The sequence below is a fragment of the Papio anubis genome, chromosome 2 (assembly GCF_008728515.1).
Source record: "Papio anubis isolate 15944 chromosome 2, Panubis1.0, whole genome shotgun sequence".
Classification (NCBI taxonomy): Eukaryota; Metazoa; Chordata; class Mammalia; order Primates; family Cercopithecidae; genus Papio; species Papio anubis.
In genome coordinates this window covers 149,378,271-149,392,343 of record NC_044977.1, presented here as the reverse complement: position 1 = coordinate 149,392,343, position 14,073 = coordinate 149,378,271, and the positions used below count along the sequence as shown (strand labels likewise).

Below are 14,073 nucleotides of genomic sequence, written 5' to 3'. Positions count from 1 at the left end.
TTTTCTTATGATTATGAAAAAGGTAGAGAAATGACACTTCTGTAATAAACAGCAAAGATATGACTATGTACAAAACAAATTTTAAAGGTACTTGAAAAGTAGTCCCAAAATCTAACTTAGTGATTTTGTTGTTTTATCATGCACAAAATATCAAAAACAAAAGTATTTTAATTAAATAAAAACACATTAACTTTTCCTTCTTCTATGACTTCTCCCTAATTAGATAGTTACTGCAACTGACTAAAGGGACCAGCAATAGCTTATGGGTGAGTAGGCAAATAAGGAGTACTTCAAACCCAACTTTTCACAAGCAAAGGAATGATTATATACAACGTTAAGTAAAATCACAGGAAAAAAATTAAATATATAGAAAGACATCCCCGTCTGAAAAGCAGCCTGAATCAAAAATACAAATGGGAAAGAATGATGTATGTTCTGTCAATAGTAGTCCACATTGGCTATAGCCTAATGCCTGTTTTGAAAAATTATGGGGGAAGATAGTAAGAAATAGTCTGTGGCCAGATTTTTAGAAAGCCTTCAATATCAGGCTAAGTAATTTGGAATTTGTCAATTAGGAAATGGAGAATCTCAGAATGCCTTTGTATGCCGGAATGACACCAATAAAGAGATATTTTTAAAACACAGTTCTAGTAACAATATCAAGAAAAGTGATAAAAGCTTAAAGGAAGAGAGGCTAGTTCAAAGCTTAATGCAATGAAGTAATAAAGATTTCAACTAAGGTAAGCGGCAGGAAGTAGGTATTTCGCCTAACCTTTCTCATGCTATTCAACTATCTGCCTTTTGACTGTGAAAACAAACGTAAATTAGGTTTCACACTTACAGAATTAATGAAAAATAATTTTTAACTGCTGACCTATTAATTAGTGAGTTTTAGAAATAATTATAATAGAAGCAATGCCACAACTGAAATAGCATCATGTCAATATGTAATTACATGCCAATTACTTTTGTTACTGATGAACCCTGAAATTCAAAAAAGTGACAGTTCCACATTACCATCGGTAATTTTAATACCTTGAGACATAAAAATACAGTTTAAAAAGTTATTATTTTACTTTAATTTCAGTTACAATACCTGTTTTCAATTATGAGGTAGTGAAAGATAGCTGCAGTTTCTTTAGGCTGGATGTGTATAAGAGGTAACAAAGCTACTATTACATGACTGAGAAGGGAGCCCAGACAAGCATGATCCAGGCAACGAACAAAGCAGTCCCAAGCTCTATGTGAAAAAACAAATAGAAATGAAGTCCAATTAGTTTTATTATTTGTAAAGCTCTATCAATTAGTTATTAGTTGAAGACACACGATATATACAAACAATAGATTAAAAGGCAGCTTTAAAGCAAAGATCAGTGCTATATATTCAAATAAAGTGATATCCAAATTATATGAAGTCAAAAAAGCAAGGGGAAAAACAGTGTTTGGGGCAGAATTAATACAAAAAAAAAAGTGTGTGTGTGCATTTGCTTATTCTTTTACAAAGAGTGGATACACAAAAATTAATAAAAATAGATATCTGTAGAGGTCAAAACTGGAATCTAGATTTCTGACTATAATTTGTTACACAGATTTGAATTTGGGACTATGCAAATGTTTTATATAATTTTTAAATTAAATAAAATAGAGGGGAAAAGCAACCCTTAAAAATTTTAAACAAACTGAAACAAGTGAACATAACTAAATATTAAGTTGGTAGCACATGCACACAGAAAATAATTACTTCACATGATTTTAAAACATATTCTGACTATACATCTCTAACAGGATATATTTTATTGACAAAAAGAGCCTCCAAGAAGCTTAAACTGCACTCAGCAGTCTTACTGTTTGTAGTAATATTGAAATTGTCACTTTAAAGACATATATATGTATACAGAAAGAAAAATTACATAAATGTATAATATAAGTCATTAGGAACAAAGACAGAATAACCGGAAAGAAATATAATGTAAAACAAGAGTTAAGTCAAAACTATGTGATCTTTATTGTATTGGAAATATACATATATATATATATATATATACACACACACACATACATATAAACTCAAAATCTTTTTCTCTTTATAAAAATTTTCTAGTAGCCATATTCACTTAAGACTTAGAAGCAATGACAGTAGGCCCAATGAGTGCCTATACTGGGAATTAATCTGGGCTCAAAGGAACCCAAGCTAGGGTTCCTTGAAGAAATCGCTAATTTTAAGTCAGGGGCAGGAAATGTTCAAGATGAGCCTGGGTCATCTTGTCATGCCCAAAAGCAGAAAATCTATAAGAGATTAATGGAGGTCATATCAAAACTCATAGATGCCAACTGGAAAGGATTTCTACTTGCTTAAGATGGGACAATTTCAGCAATAAAAAAGGCTAGTGATTTTAATGGATAAAATTAATCAAACTTATAAAAATCTATGTAATCAAAATGATATTATAAAAGAAGAAAAACTTCACTGGAGGTTGCTACAGCACAAAACTATATTCCTAAATTGATTAACTAAAAGGAAATATTAAAGTAATTATGAACTGCTTTTCCTACATGAACTATAGTTGTTTTGTTTTTAAAGACAAGGTCCTGCTATGTTGCCCAAGCTAGACTCAAACTCAAGTGATCCTTCTGCCTCACCTTCCTAAGCAGCTGGGACTACAGATATGTACAATCATGCCCGGCTAGGCAAATTTTATGAGGAATTTTAAGAATAATCCCACCTAGTAAATACAGAAGGAATAATAAAATTAGAAAATCACTATTTCATCAACTGTAATGAAATAATGGACTTAGGCAATGATCATTAATTAATGCTAAAATCATCAGATGAAAGATTAATGAGGAATTTTATAATAAAGGGATTCAGGTTGATAAAACCTACTGTCTAATCTTACCATTACTAAAAGTGGACAACTAGATGTTATTATGTGGCTCATACTGTGCCACAAGAGAAGCACAAAGCCTCATCTATGAGGCATGTTATAATAATAAATTGAACCTAAATCTAATCCAGCATCTATATCTAGGTACCCATTTATAGAAAAAACAGGGATGAAAGAAAAGATAGAGGGAAAAGTTAAATTAGCTATTCGTCAAATCCCACATCCTAAAATCTTAACAGCCTAAAATAAGTAAAATGTGTGGGTAGGGAATTTAAGGGATGAGGTTGTTTACAAGAGGCACTTAAGGAGCCAGGCAACCAAATACATGTATGTAAACTTCATTTATGTCTAACTCAGGAAACAATGATACATACAAACATCTCTGGGAAATGGCATCTACAACATGATATACAATATCTTTGGGAAAAACACCTTTGAGACAACTGGAGGAAATGTGAATAAGGACTGAGTTTTAGATTAGATATTTCTATTAATCCTGCTAAGTATAACAATTCATGAAGGTTATTTTTTAGATGCCCTCATCCATTAGATACATCTAAAGTATTTACAAGTACAATGATATGATTCTTGGATCTTCTGTAAGTAATATACCCCAACTAACAATCAAAAAGGTAGAAGCGGATTAGAAAAAACTAGCAATGTTGATAACTGCCAAGGTTGGGAAACAGGTATTGAGGTTCATTGATAACTCTTCTATTTCCCAGTATGTTAAAAGACTTTCATGGTAAAATGTTTTAAAAGAAGTAAATATGTTCTGTTTTCAATACAAATAGTCTTTCTCCCTTAATTATTTATTACTTGAACCCAATTTCCTTCAAAGACATAAGAATTCAAGTTAGTGCTACTGGAAAATGCAAAAAATAATAATAATAATAATAATAATTAACTCAGGCAGTCATTTACCTGCAACACAATTCAGGAAAATCATCCTTGAATCGAAGGCCAGTTCTCAGTGTGGTCATCATCTTCACCCTCACAGAACTGACATGTTTGGGTCCCATTAACTTCATCAAAGACATCAAACTGTTCAAGGCCTATAGAGTTAAGTAGCGCTTCAGAGTAAAGCTTACAAACATGCTGCCAGAAGCAGATGAGCCCTAAGGACAAGTGCTTCCCATCCAATATCAGGGGCCATCTATTCTCAGATAACACAAAAGATCTCAGATAACACATCTGTTCTCAGATAACACAATGTTGGCCAGTTTGTTTCGTCAAATTGCTTATGTCTTATGAGGGAATTATAAATGTGAAAAATACAAGTTGAGTTCTTTTTTGTTTTGTTTTTTCCCTTGAAGGTGATTTGTTATTTTGGCCCAATATTTGTCTAGAATGGTAAAATTTCTAATGTATTAAAGGTATAATGCATATTGTTTAATTTCTTTCATATCTATCCCAAACTGCCATATGCATACATAAAACAAGCTGAATTAAAATCATTTTAATTTGAGACCATATAAAAATTTTTGAAGTAAATGGAATACTTCACAGTGATCAATAGTTAAGGAAATTTTTGTCCTAATGATATTAAATTCAAGATGTCCTGAATTTAGCAAATAAATAATTAATGATATACTCAGAAAATGAAACACATGAAAAACACAGAACCAGACCTGTTACCAGCAGCTCCAGTTTATAATGAAGGGGTAAAGAAACTCTCTGGTTGACTTTATATGCCAAAACATGCAAGCTCTTTATGGTTTACAAGACAAACTCTAGTTTTCTTAGATTCAAGGTGATTCTCTCACTTAGGATAGCAATTGGAGAAATAATAAGAAAGCAGCCATGTAGATAGAATAGTAGTTGGTTGGGGGATTAAATTTACTAGTTGACACCAAAAGAACAGGCATTGGTTGCTGAAATTTGCAGAGTTTAATATGGTATCATATGTCTTTCTTGACTCCTTAAGATTATTTAAAAAAAAGAGGAGGGGAGTAGTATACACTGAAATAAAAGCTTCCATTCATAGGTGTTTTTTGTTTGTTTGTTTTTATTGTAATCTTACTGACTGCAGAGGTGGAAAGCAACAGAAAGGGGAATTCTATCAATATCTAAAATTTTACTCCAATCTTTAGGACAAAAATTTCCAGTGGTGGCCAACTATTGCAGCAGTCATAATGAAACTTCATTGTGGCACAAGCATTTAAACATAAAGTTGCTTTACATTATAATAACCTAAGATTTCTGGTGTTCAAAAACACTATGGGCCATGACCCACACTAGATCAATCTAAACCAAGGAGACTCAATGATGCAACTTTTGTTTGAGTTTTCAGTGATTGCTAGTCTCTTTCTTCAAATGCTGGACTAGATGTTGTGATGACGTGAGCTTGAAGCCATTGAGGTCATTACCTGGCTCTTAAGTACAGAGCCAATCCAGGTGAATCTGAGCCAAAAGACTGACTCTGAGAACTTTTTTGAGTCCAAAATCAAGTTATGCCCAAAGCTACATTATCCTTACGCTTTTAGTAACACAGCCACAAATTCCTTTTAGTCACTTTGGGTTGGGTGTTCTATCCCTCCTAAACTAAAGAAATGAAACGAATACAATTCCAATTTTTAAGATTCCCAAAAAGCTTATATAAGTTCTTCAGCAATAGAGAATGTCATGTTTGATTATTTCTCATCTTTGAATGTTTGTAGCTAGATGCAGAATTTATCTATATTCTATATGAATTCTATCTTAGCACTTTGGAACTCAACTATCACCACTTACCATTTTCTTATCTTCAATGCCAACACTAGAGCTCAGTAACTGCATGTTAAAAAAAGCCAAAATGCCCAACAATTTGGGTTGTAAATAATCAGCCTAAGAAATAAAAACAGATAATATGTAAGCTTTATACAGATTGAATTTCTTAAGTTGACATTTTAATTATTTAATTAATGTCATTTATATTTTACTTAACTAGATTAGCATATTGGAAATAAAGACTTGGTGAATTAAGTTTCTCCAAAAACATATATCTTCACATGTAGTATTTAAAGAAACTAATGAAATGATTTATAGTCACCTTGAAAAAATATGATTAAATGTATAGTACAAGGAGAAAATGGTAAGTTTTTTAATCATGGAGTGAGCTGGGGTGGGATCCTCAGGATCTGATTCATTTCAGGATGTGGAGTGGAGAGGAAAAGAATAGAGAAAGGAAAGGGACTGTCCTTATTCTATGACATTTAGAGCTAAGGTAGAAAAGTACGATTAAGGAAAGGGTATCCCACCAGAAAAATGATCTGACATAGGGGATAATATCCCCAGAAGTAATAGGGGAAAAGAGGCACAAGACCATGGGCATCAAAAGTTGCAGGCTAGATATCATCATCCATGACACTTTAGGTTTCCTGAAGTAAACAGAATTCCTTCCTTAGTTCCTTCCTTCCTTCCTTCCTTCTTTCCTTCCTTTCCTTCCTTCTTCCCTCCCTTCCTCCCTCTCTCCCTCCCTCCGTCCGTCCCTTCCTTCCTCCTCTCTTCCCTTCCTTCCTCCCTCCTTCCCTTCCTCCCTCCTTCTCTTCCATTCCTCCTTCATTTGCTTCCTTCCTCTCTCTTTCTTCTTTCTTCCTCTTTTTCTTAAACAGGGTTCTTTCCTTCATTCCTTCCTTTCTCCCTCCCTCCCTCTTTCTTTTTCTTTCTTTCCTCCTTTTTCTTTTTTCTTAGAGTTCCTTCCTTCCTTCCTACTTCTTTCTTTCCTCCTTTGTCTTTTTTTTTTCTCTTCTCTTCTTTTCTTCCTCTCTCAATCTCTCTCTCTCGCGACAGGGTCTTGGTCACCTAGGCTGAAGCGCAGTGGCACAATCACAACTCACTACAGCCTCAACCTCCTAGACTCAACCAATCCTCCCAGCTCAGCCTCCTGAGTCCCTGTAACTACAGGCATGCACCACCATGCCCAGCTAATTTTTTGCATTTTTTGTAGAGATGGGGTTTCGCCATGTTGCCCAGGCTGGTCTCAAACTCCTGGGCTCAAGCCATCCTCCTGCTTTGGCCTCCCAGAGTGCTGGGATTACAGGTATAAGCCACTGTGCTCAGCTGAGTTAATACTTTCTTAAGAGACGGTCCTGGAGGAGAGGGCATGGGCTTTAAGTCAGCCAAATCTAGGTTTGAATCTTAATTTTGACACTTCCTAATGTGTGATCATCTATAAGTTACTTAATTCTTCCAAGTCTGTAAAATGTGAACAATAAAACCACCTACTGCATAGAGCTGTTGTAAAGGCTAAATAAGATACCATTTATTGGGCAGGTGCGGTGGCTCACCCCTATAATCCTAGCAATTTGGGAGGCTGAGGCAAGTGGATTACATGAGCTCAGGAGTTTGAGATCAGCCTGGGTAACATGGCGTTTCTACAAAATAATTAGCCAGACATGGTGGCACACACCTGTGGTCCCAGCTACTCAGGAGGCTGAGGTGGGAAGATCGCTTAAGTGCCAGAGGCAGAGGTTGCAGTGAGCTGAGATTGTGCCACTGCAGTCCAGCCTGGATGACAGAGCAAAACCCTGCTTCCAAAAAAAAAAAAGATATCATTCACTAAGGACTTAGTATATGGTTAAGTATTAAATCAATTTGTTCATATTATTACAAACTGAGAATGTGACCACTCTGTAAAGAATATTCTTCTGTTTCATGTCTTTATGTACAGACAGAAGAAAGGAGCCAAAAAAAAAGAGCTGGGAATGAGTAGCAACTAAAGCATTTTGAACTCTATAAGAAAGTTGCATTGCTTGATGTTGAGGCATCTGATTTAGGTATCTTCAGGTTCCATGCATTACCAAGAGAAGGGTAGGAGGGTGTGTGCTACCATATAATAGAGAGGAGTGAGGTATCCTACAAGTCTCTCCAGATTAGATGTCAGGATAAATCTTTATCTTGCCTAGCACCGGAAATCATCTGGTGTTTAATGCCTAAAATTGCATTTTGTTCTGCAAACTTCTGATTTAGATTGAGAGTCAACTTTGGCATAGTAAGCCACAATTCACTAATTGTATGGTTCCAGCCTATATTGCTTAAATAAAAAGCAGATAAGGATCACATAATCTATGTTAACATTCCAATATTAAACTTCTTGCGCTCAAACAATTATTTGACTTTATCTATCTACCAATATATTATCTATCACCAAATACTTATTACATATGCCTAGAATCCTGTGCTGGGTACAGGTGTACAAGATAAGCAAAGTCATTCTCTCTCATTAGCTTACATGGTAGACTAGTATGAACGGAAGACACTAAATAAGTAAGTATGTAAACAAAGTTGTGATAATGCTATAAGAAAATAAACACGATCCTGTGATAGACAAGAAATGTGGTAAGGGAGTTGAGACAGGGTATTTGGGAAACTCTTGAAATCTAAAGAATGAGAAAGATCCAGGATATTATTCCAAGTAGACAGACCATCCTAGGTCTCGAAGCAGGAAAAACTTTGGCACGTTTAAGAAACACAAAGGAAACCATGTTGAAATACAGGGAGAAAGGAAGAAATGGGTTGTACCATGTGAGAGTAGAAAGGTAGGCAGATCATGTATGGCCTTACAGATTTTATTTTATGTTAAAGGCAATGAAAATCATAGAAGGAATTTAATCAGGGGAATGATATGAGTTTGTAAAAAGAGCACTCCAAAGGCTGTATAATTAATTAATTGTAGAGAGGGAAGAATGAAAGGACAGAATCATTAGGAGGCGTTCACAGTTGTCCCAAGAAAGATGATGGTTATTTGTGTAAGGGTGGTGGTGGCAGAAATGAAAAAGATATATTTTGGAGAGACTTGATAGCATTTGCCCATTGTTTGATTATAAAAGGATAAAGGAAATGGAGGGCTCACAAATGCTTCTCAGGTTTTGACTCATGCAACTAGGTAGATGGTACCATTACTGAGATGGGAAAGAATGGGAGAAAAACAGGTTAGAAAGGGAAAATAAAGATGTCTAATGAACACATTATATTTGGAATTGTTTGAGATGCCTATAAGACATGAGAGTAGAGATGATGAAAAGGTGAGTATCTGTTTGCCATCCTCTCTCATCCTCAGGTCTATTCTTTGCCGCCTTCTGCCCTTCTCCGTACCTGGGACACTGACCAGACCGCATTACTTAGGATCCCTTGCCCTCTGGCTTTCCACTGAATTCAGTCAGCAGGAAATACCACTAGAACAGAGGGTAGGAGGACAGAGTATGGTTTTCATATTTCCTGCTCTGTGGTTTGAGGTAGTTCTGGCTGTGGCTACATTCCTCTACAATGAGAGGACTCCTCTCATGGTTCTGGCTCTCAATCAGGTTCTAGTAACACTATTTCTTCCCCTTTCCCAGAACTAAGTGGGGGATTAAGTTTTCTGCTGTTTGTAGTACCTGGGTTCCTTAACATTCCTTGCTGGTTCCCTTAACCTTGCCACGTCACTAAAAGTAGCCCCTTTGTTAAACTAGTTCTGTGTAAACGTTTGTGTGTATGCCATCTGTATCCTCCCAGAAACTAACCTATATAAACCAAGCTCAGGGGCAGTCTGGACTGAAATTTCAACTAAAAATTCCCAAAATATAACTCATATTAAAGAAAAAGATCAAAGAAGATCATTAAAGGAGAGAATGATGACTGAAGAAAAATAGCCAGTTACATAGTCCTGAGTTATTCTAACATTTAGAGGATAAAGTAGATAGTTTACAGGGAAAAAGCCAGTAAAGAAGCCTAAACATGAGTGAACAGTGAAGCAAAAAAGAAAAATCAAGACAATGTGGTATCACAGATGCCACGTAGGAAAGGATGGCCAATTGTATTGAATGATACTGAAAGGTTGAATAAGATAGGCCAGAGAAGTGACTATGAGATTTAATAGCCAAGAAGACTGTTGGTGATCCTGAAAAAACGAATTTCATAGAATAGTGAGAAAAGAGCCAGACTAGAATGGGAAATGAGAAACCAGAGATAAAAATCTCTCTTAATGAACTGATGCCTAGCATTCCATTATTGGAACGGCAAGCTTGTGGAAGTTATTTATATCCTACTGCTCAATATCATCACCAAGGTCTGCTTTTTCACAAAAAAAAATTTGCAACCTCTGGCATAAATGGGTTAAAATATTTTGCCAATAGTCCTTTAAGTCTCTTACAGGAATGAAGGCAGTTGAAAGAAAAAATAATAATTCAATTCTGAGGATTTATATATTTTTTTAAGATAAACAGTAAAGTGATTTCAAATACAAATTTATGGTAGAGAAAGATTTAAAATAGAGAATGTATTTCCTAACTTCCCTTCTATCCAACAATGGATTAAACTACAGTTAGAATTGAAAAGTTTCATTTGTTGCGCTAAGGAAAGAGTAGTTGGAGGGGCAGGGTGAGAGGAGAGCTACAAACATATTCTAATATACACGTAATTTAAAAGTAGTAAAGAAAAATAAACTTCAACATTTTTATTCCGTGAAAAAATAAAATCTACTCAAAACACTTAAAAGTCCACATTTTCCAACGCTAATATATGTTGTTAATAGCCTAAATATGTAAATATGTAAACAAAGTTGTGATAATGCTGTAAGAAAATAAACATGATCTTGTGTTCATGATCTTGTGCATGTGACCATGCAATTTCAATCAACCTTTTCAAAATAAAAATACCAACTTAAAATTTAAACAAATTGCTAGCAGCCAGAAAATGATCAAAAATATGGTTTCTTTAATTTCATAATTAAGCTGCAAAGGGAAGAAAAACAAACAAGAAAACCTCATAGAACATATTCCTTACCATCAGTTCAGGTGATATGATATCTCTTGGGCCCTGATACGGATCATCACTGGATGCAAATGAGGCAAGTATTGACAAACCATTGAAAACCTGTTGATAGTGTTCTCCAATACGCAGCAATAATTCATTATGCAATCCTTGGAAATCTTGTCTCAACAGGCTCCCCAGTTCAATTTCTGTTTCATTCTAACCCAAAGACATGTTTTAAAAAAAGGTTTTTTCTTCATACTAACATCCTGGAAATAAGTATACTGATTTTAACATGCTATTAGTACATCAGGAGCTCTAGACCAGATGACAGGATTTACTAATGGTATTAAGAAAAGGCATTGGAAAAGATTCTAATCTTATTCTATCCTGGTAGGTCTCCCATGGATTATATGTAATGAAGTGAAGTGATCCAACTTTATATAGAAATAAAATATTAAAAAGCAAGTCCTAGTTTTCTCTAAGGTCTTATAATATCATCAACTCATTACTGGGGACACATAACCCTGGGAGGAAATATAGTATAGTGGCTTATAGCAGTCTTTCTGTTCAGATTGTTTTAGTTTAAATTCTAGCTGTCATTTATCAGATATGCTGACTTGGATAAGTTACCTAATCTAACCTCTCTCTGGCTTAGTTCCTTATCCATGAAACAAAACGAAAAAAATAGTACCTTTGGCTGGGTGTGTTGGTTCACACCTGTAATTCCAGCACTTTGGGAGGCCAAGGCAGGTGGATCACCTGTGGCCAGGAGTTGGAGATCAGCCTGGCCAACATGGCAAAACCCCACCTCCCTACTAAAAATACAAAAATTAGCTAGGCCTGGTGGCAGACAACTGTAATCCCAGCTACTCAGGAGGCTGAGGCAGGAGAATCGCTTGAACCCAGGAGGTGGAGGTTGCAGTGAGCTGAGATCGCGCCACTGCACTCTAGCCTGGGCAACAGAGCAAAACTCCATCACAAAATAAATAAATAAAATATGAATAGGACCTTTATCTCATTGGGTAATTGTGAGGATTACATGAAATGATCCATATCAATTGTTTAGCTCAATTTCTGACATGTAGTAAATACTCCATAAACACTTAATATTATCATTCTATCTCTGCAATATACAGTTGTATTATACTTTCTCAAGATGAATAAATATGTTTGATATTCACTAACTCTCATGTGAAAAGAGATGTGCTGTTGGCATATACTATGAAACAAATGAAGTAAATTAACATCAGAGAAAACAGTAACGTTATATGCATATTTCTCATAGTTTTCCTGTTCCCATGTAGTTTCATATTCCTGAGAGATATTTTGTTACTATGACACCAAAAAAAGCAGCACAGGTTATAATTTTAAACGTAAAACCTACCAAAAAACTGGACCAAATTGTAATCAGAACACCAAGTAACTAAACTAAACACAGACATTATACTGCATTTGAAGGTGATTGCCTCTTCCTATGTACATAATTAAGTGTGTATCATCAGTCAACTTATAACTCCAATCAACTGAAAAGTACTATAATGAAATAGGCTGAGAACCTCTCCTATAAAAGGATGTCTATCGTATCCCATTACGGTGAAATGATCAAAGAAAACAAAAGGAGAATTCTATTTAATATAGTCTCAGGACAAAGATTATTTAACAACACTTAAACTTACATTCTTCTGGGACAGGCTATAATTTACTCACCCTCCTTCCTAGAAGAATGTTACATCTTTCCTATAATGCTAATTTATATAAAAAAGTAAAATATATAGAAATATTCAATTACCTTCAGATAATGAAGGGCACGTTCTAATTCATCTTTGGAACAAGAACAGACCAAATGAGAAAAAATATATTTGAAGTTGTTTATTAAAATCTCTCTACGATTGACATTTAATTGTTTTCCTAAAGTTCGAATGAGAGCAGAAGCTGCAGGGCTTGCTTTGGCAGCAAGATCGGGTAGTAGAACTTGTAATGTCCTCTGAAAAAGAATGCAACAATTACCAAAAAGTACATTTGTCTGGCTGAAAAAAATATTCACATAAGCTACGTGCAAAAATATTTTTAAATGCCACACATATTTGGAGTCCATGTAGGACTTGTATTTGAATTCAGATTTACCATTTATTCCCTCAAATGATATTTACTGGGCAATTTGCTATGATTCAGGCACTGCACATAGCAGTAAACAAAATAGGCAAGGTACCTGATGGCACAGATCTTACATTGTAAAAAGGTAGAGAAACAGACAATAAATAAGCAAATGGAAAAGTAAAAAAGATAATTTTTCAGGAGTATGTGTTAAAATATACTCATGCTCTGAGGTAGAAATTACAAGTCTAATGTATTACTTGAACTTGTATTTAAAGAATAAGCAAGAGTAACCATAAATGCAATTTTTAAAGACATTTTTTAAATTTAAGAGTTGATGTTGTAACATATATAAAAAAATCTTTTAACACACACACCATCCCAATACTGCAACAATTCATTTTTGTCTATTCCTTTAAGACGTTTTTAATAAAATATATACAAAATCCAAAGATAAGAGAAATGGACTTGCATTTATTCATTCTACATGTACTTATTACATGTCAGTTACTATCCTAAGCACACATGTCAGTTAGTATCCTAAGCACTGGAGATGTGATAGTGAACAAAACCCAAGTTCTGCTCTCAGAGACACTTACATGGTACTTCTACTTTACCTTTCAACTTAATATTAACATTATAAGATTGTTGTAATATTATAAGGTAGTTTCCTCAATGTTATAATAATTTATGATGTTAATGGCTACATAATATCCACCTACCTAAAATTAAGACATTTAGTTTCTACTCAGAGTTTTGCTTTTGTTTTCTTTTGCTACTTGGATAATGTTATAATAAATATCTTTGCTTTTCGATTCCCAGAGTAGAGTGAGTGAATGAAAATGTATGAATGTCTTTGTGGTCCTCCCCACATACTAACATATTTCCTTCCAGTATTTGACCAATTTATAAGCAATTTATGTTTGCTAAACTATAGTAATGCTGTAGGGAAATATTCTGCATGAATTGCTATTATAATTTATTAATTAAGAGTAACAATAAACTTTGCCTTTGTGAAAAGGTTAAAAGATAATCTATTTTATCATTTGTAAACCTCAGCACCAATTTCTTTTTTTTTTTTCTAAACTGAAGTGGTAGAACATTTTTTTTCTGAACCCAATGACTTTTCAAAGGCTTCCTAAACCACTCCATACTATAAAATATGTCATAGTAGATCATTTATACCACTACAATTTTATACTTTATTATTCCAACGCCTTACGAGTAGAAATGATCATATTAGACTTCAAATTACCAATGGAAAAAATCATAGCACCAAAGACATAAGGGCTCAAATAGCTAACTGAATTGATTAGCATTATTCAATTAGTATTAACTTTTCAGGACAGCTAACCATAAGGAACAATGACTCAAATCCATT

At 34.5% G+C, this 14,073-nt stretch overlaps 1 protein-coding gene across 4 annotated transcripts in view; it reads right to left on the bottom strand.

The window, feature by feature from the left end:
• Window positions 1–14,073, bottom strand: part of ATR (ATR serine/threonine kinase) — a 124,331-nt gene that overhangs the window by 81,959 nt on the left and 28,299 nt on the right. For all 4 annotated transcript variants that reach the window (XR_004182267.1, XM_031663710.1, XM_031663712.1 and 1 more), the window contains exons 15-19: window positions 12,388–12,582; window positions 10,629–10,814; window positions 5,619–5,711; window positions 3,810–3,940; window positions 1,097–1,240 (exon numbers count right to left, since the gene is read on the bottom strand). Coding sequence is in view for 3 of the 4 variants with exons in the window: in XM_031663710.1 (XP_031519570.1) it covers window positions 1,097–1,240; window positions 3,810–3,940; window positions 5,619–5,711; window positions 10,629–10,814; window positions 12,388–12,582 (749 nt within the window). In the remaining variant the exon portion in view is untranslated. The remainder of the gene's footprint in view (window positions 1–1,096; window positions 1,241–3,809; window positions 3,941–5,618; window positions 5,712–10,628; window positions 10,815–12,387; window positions 12,583–14,073) is intronic.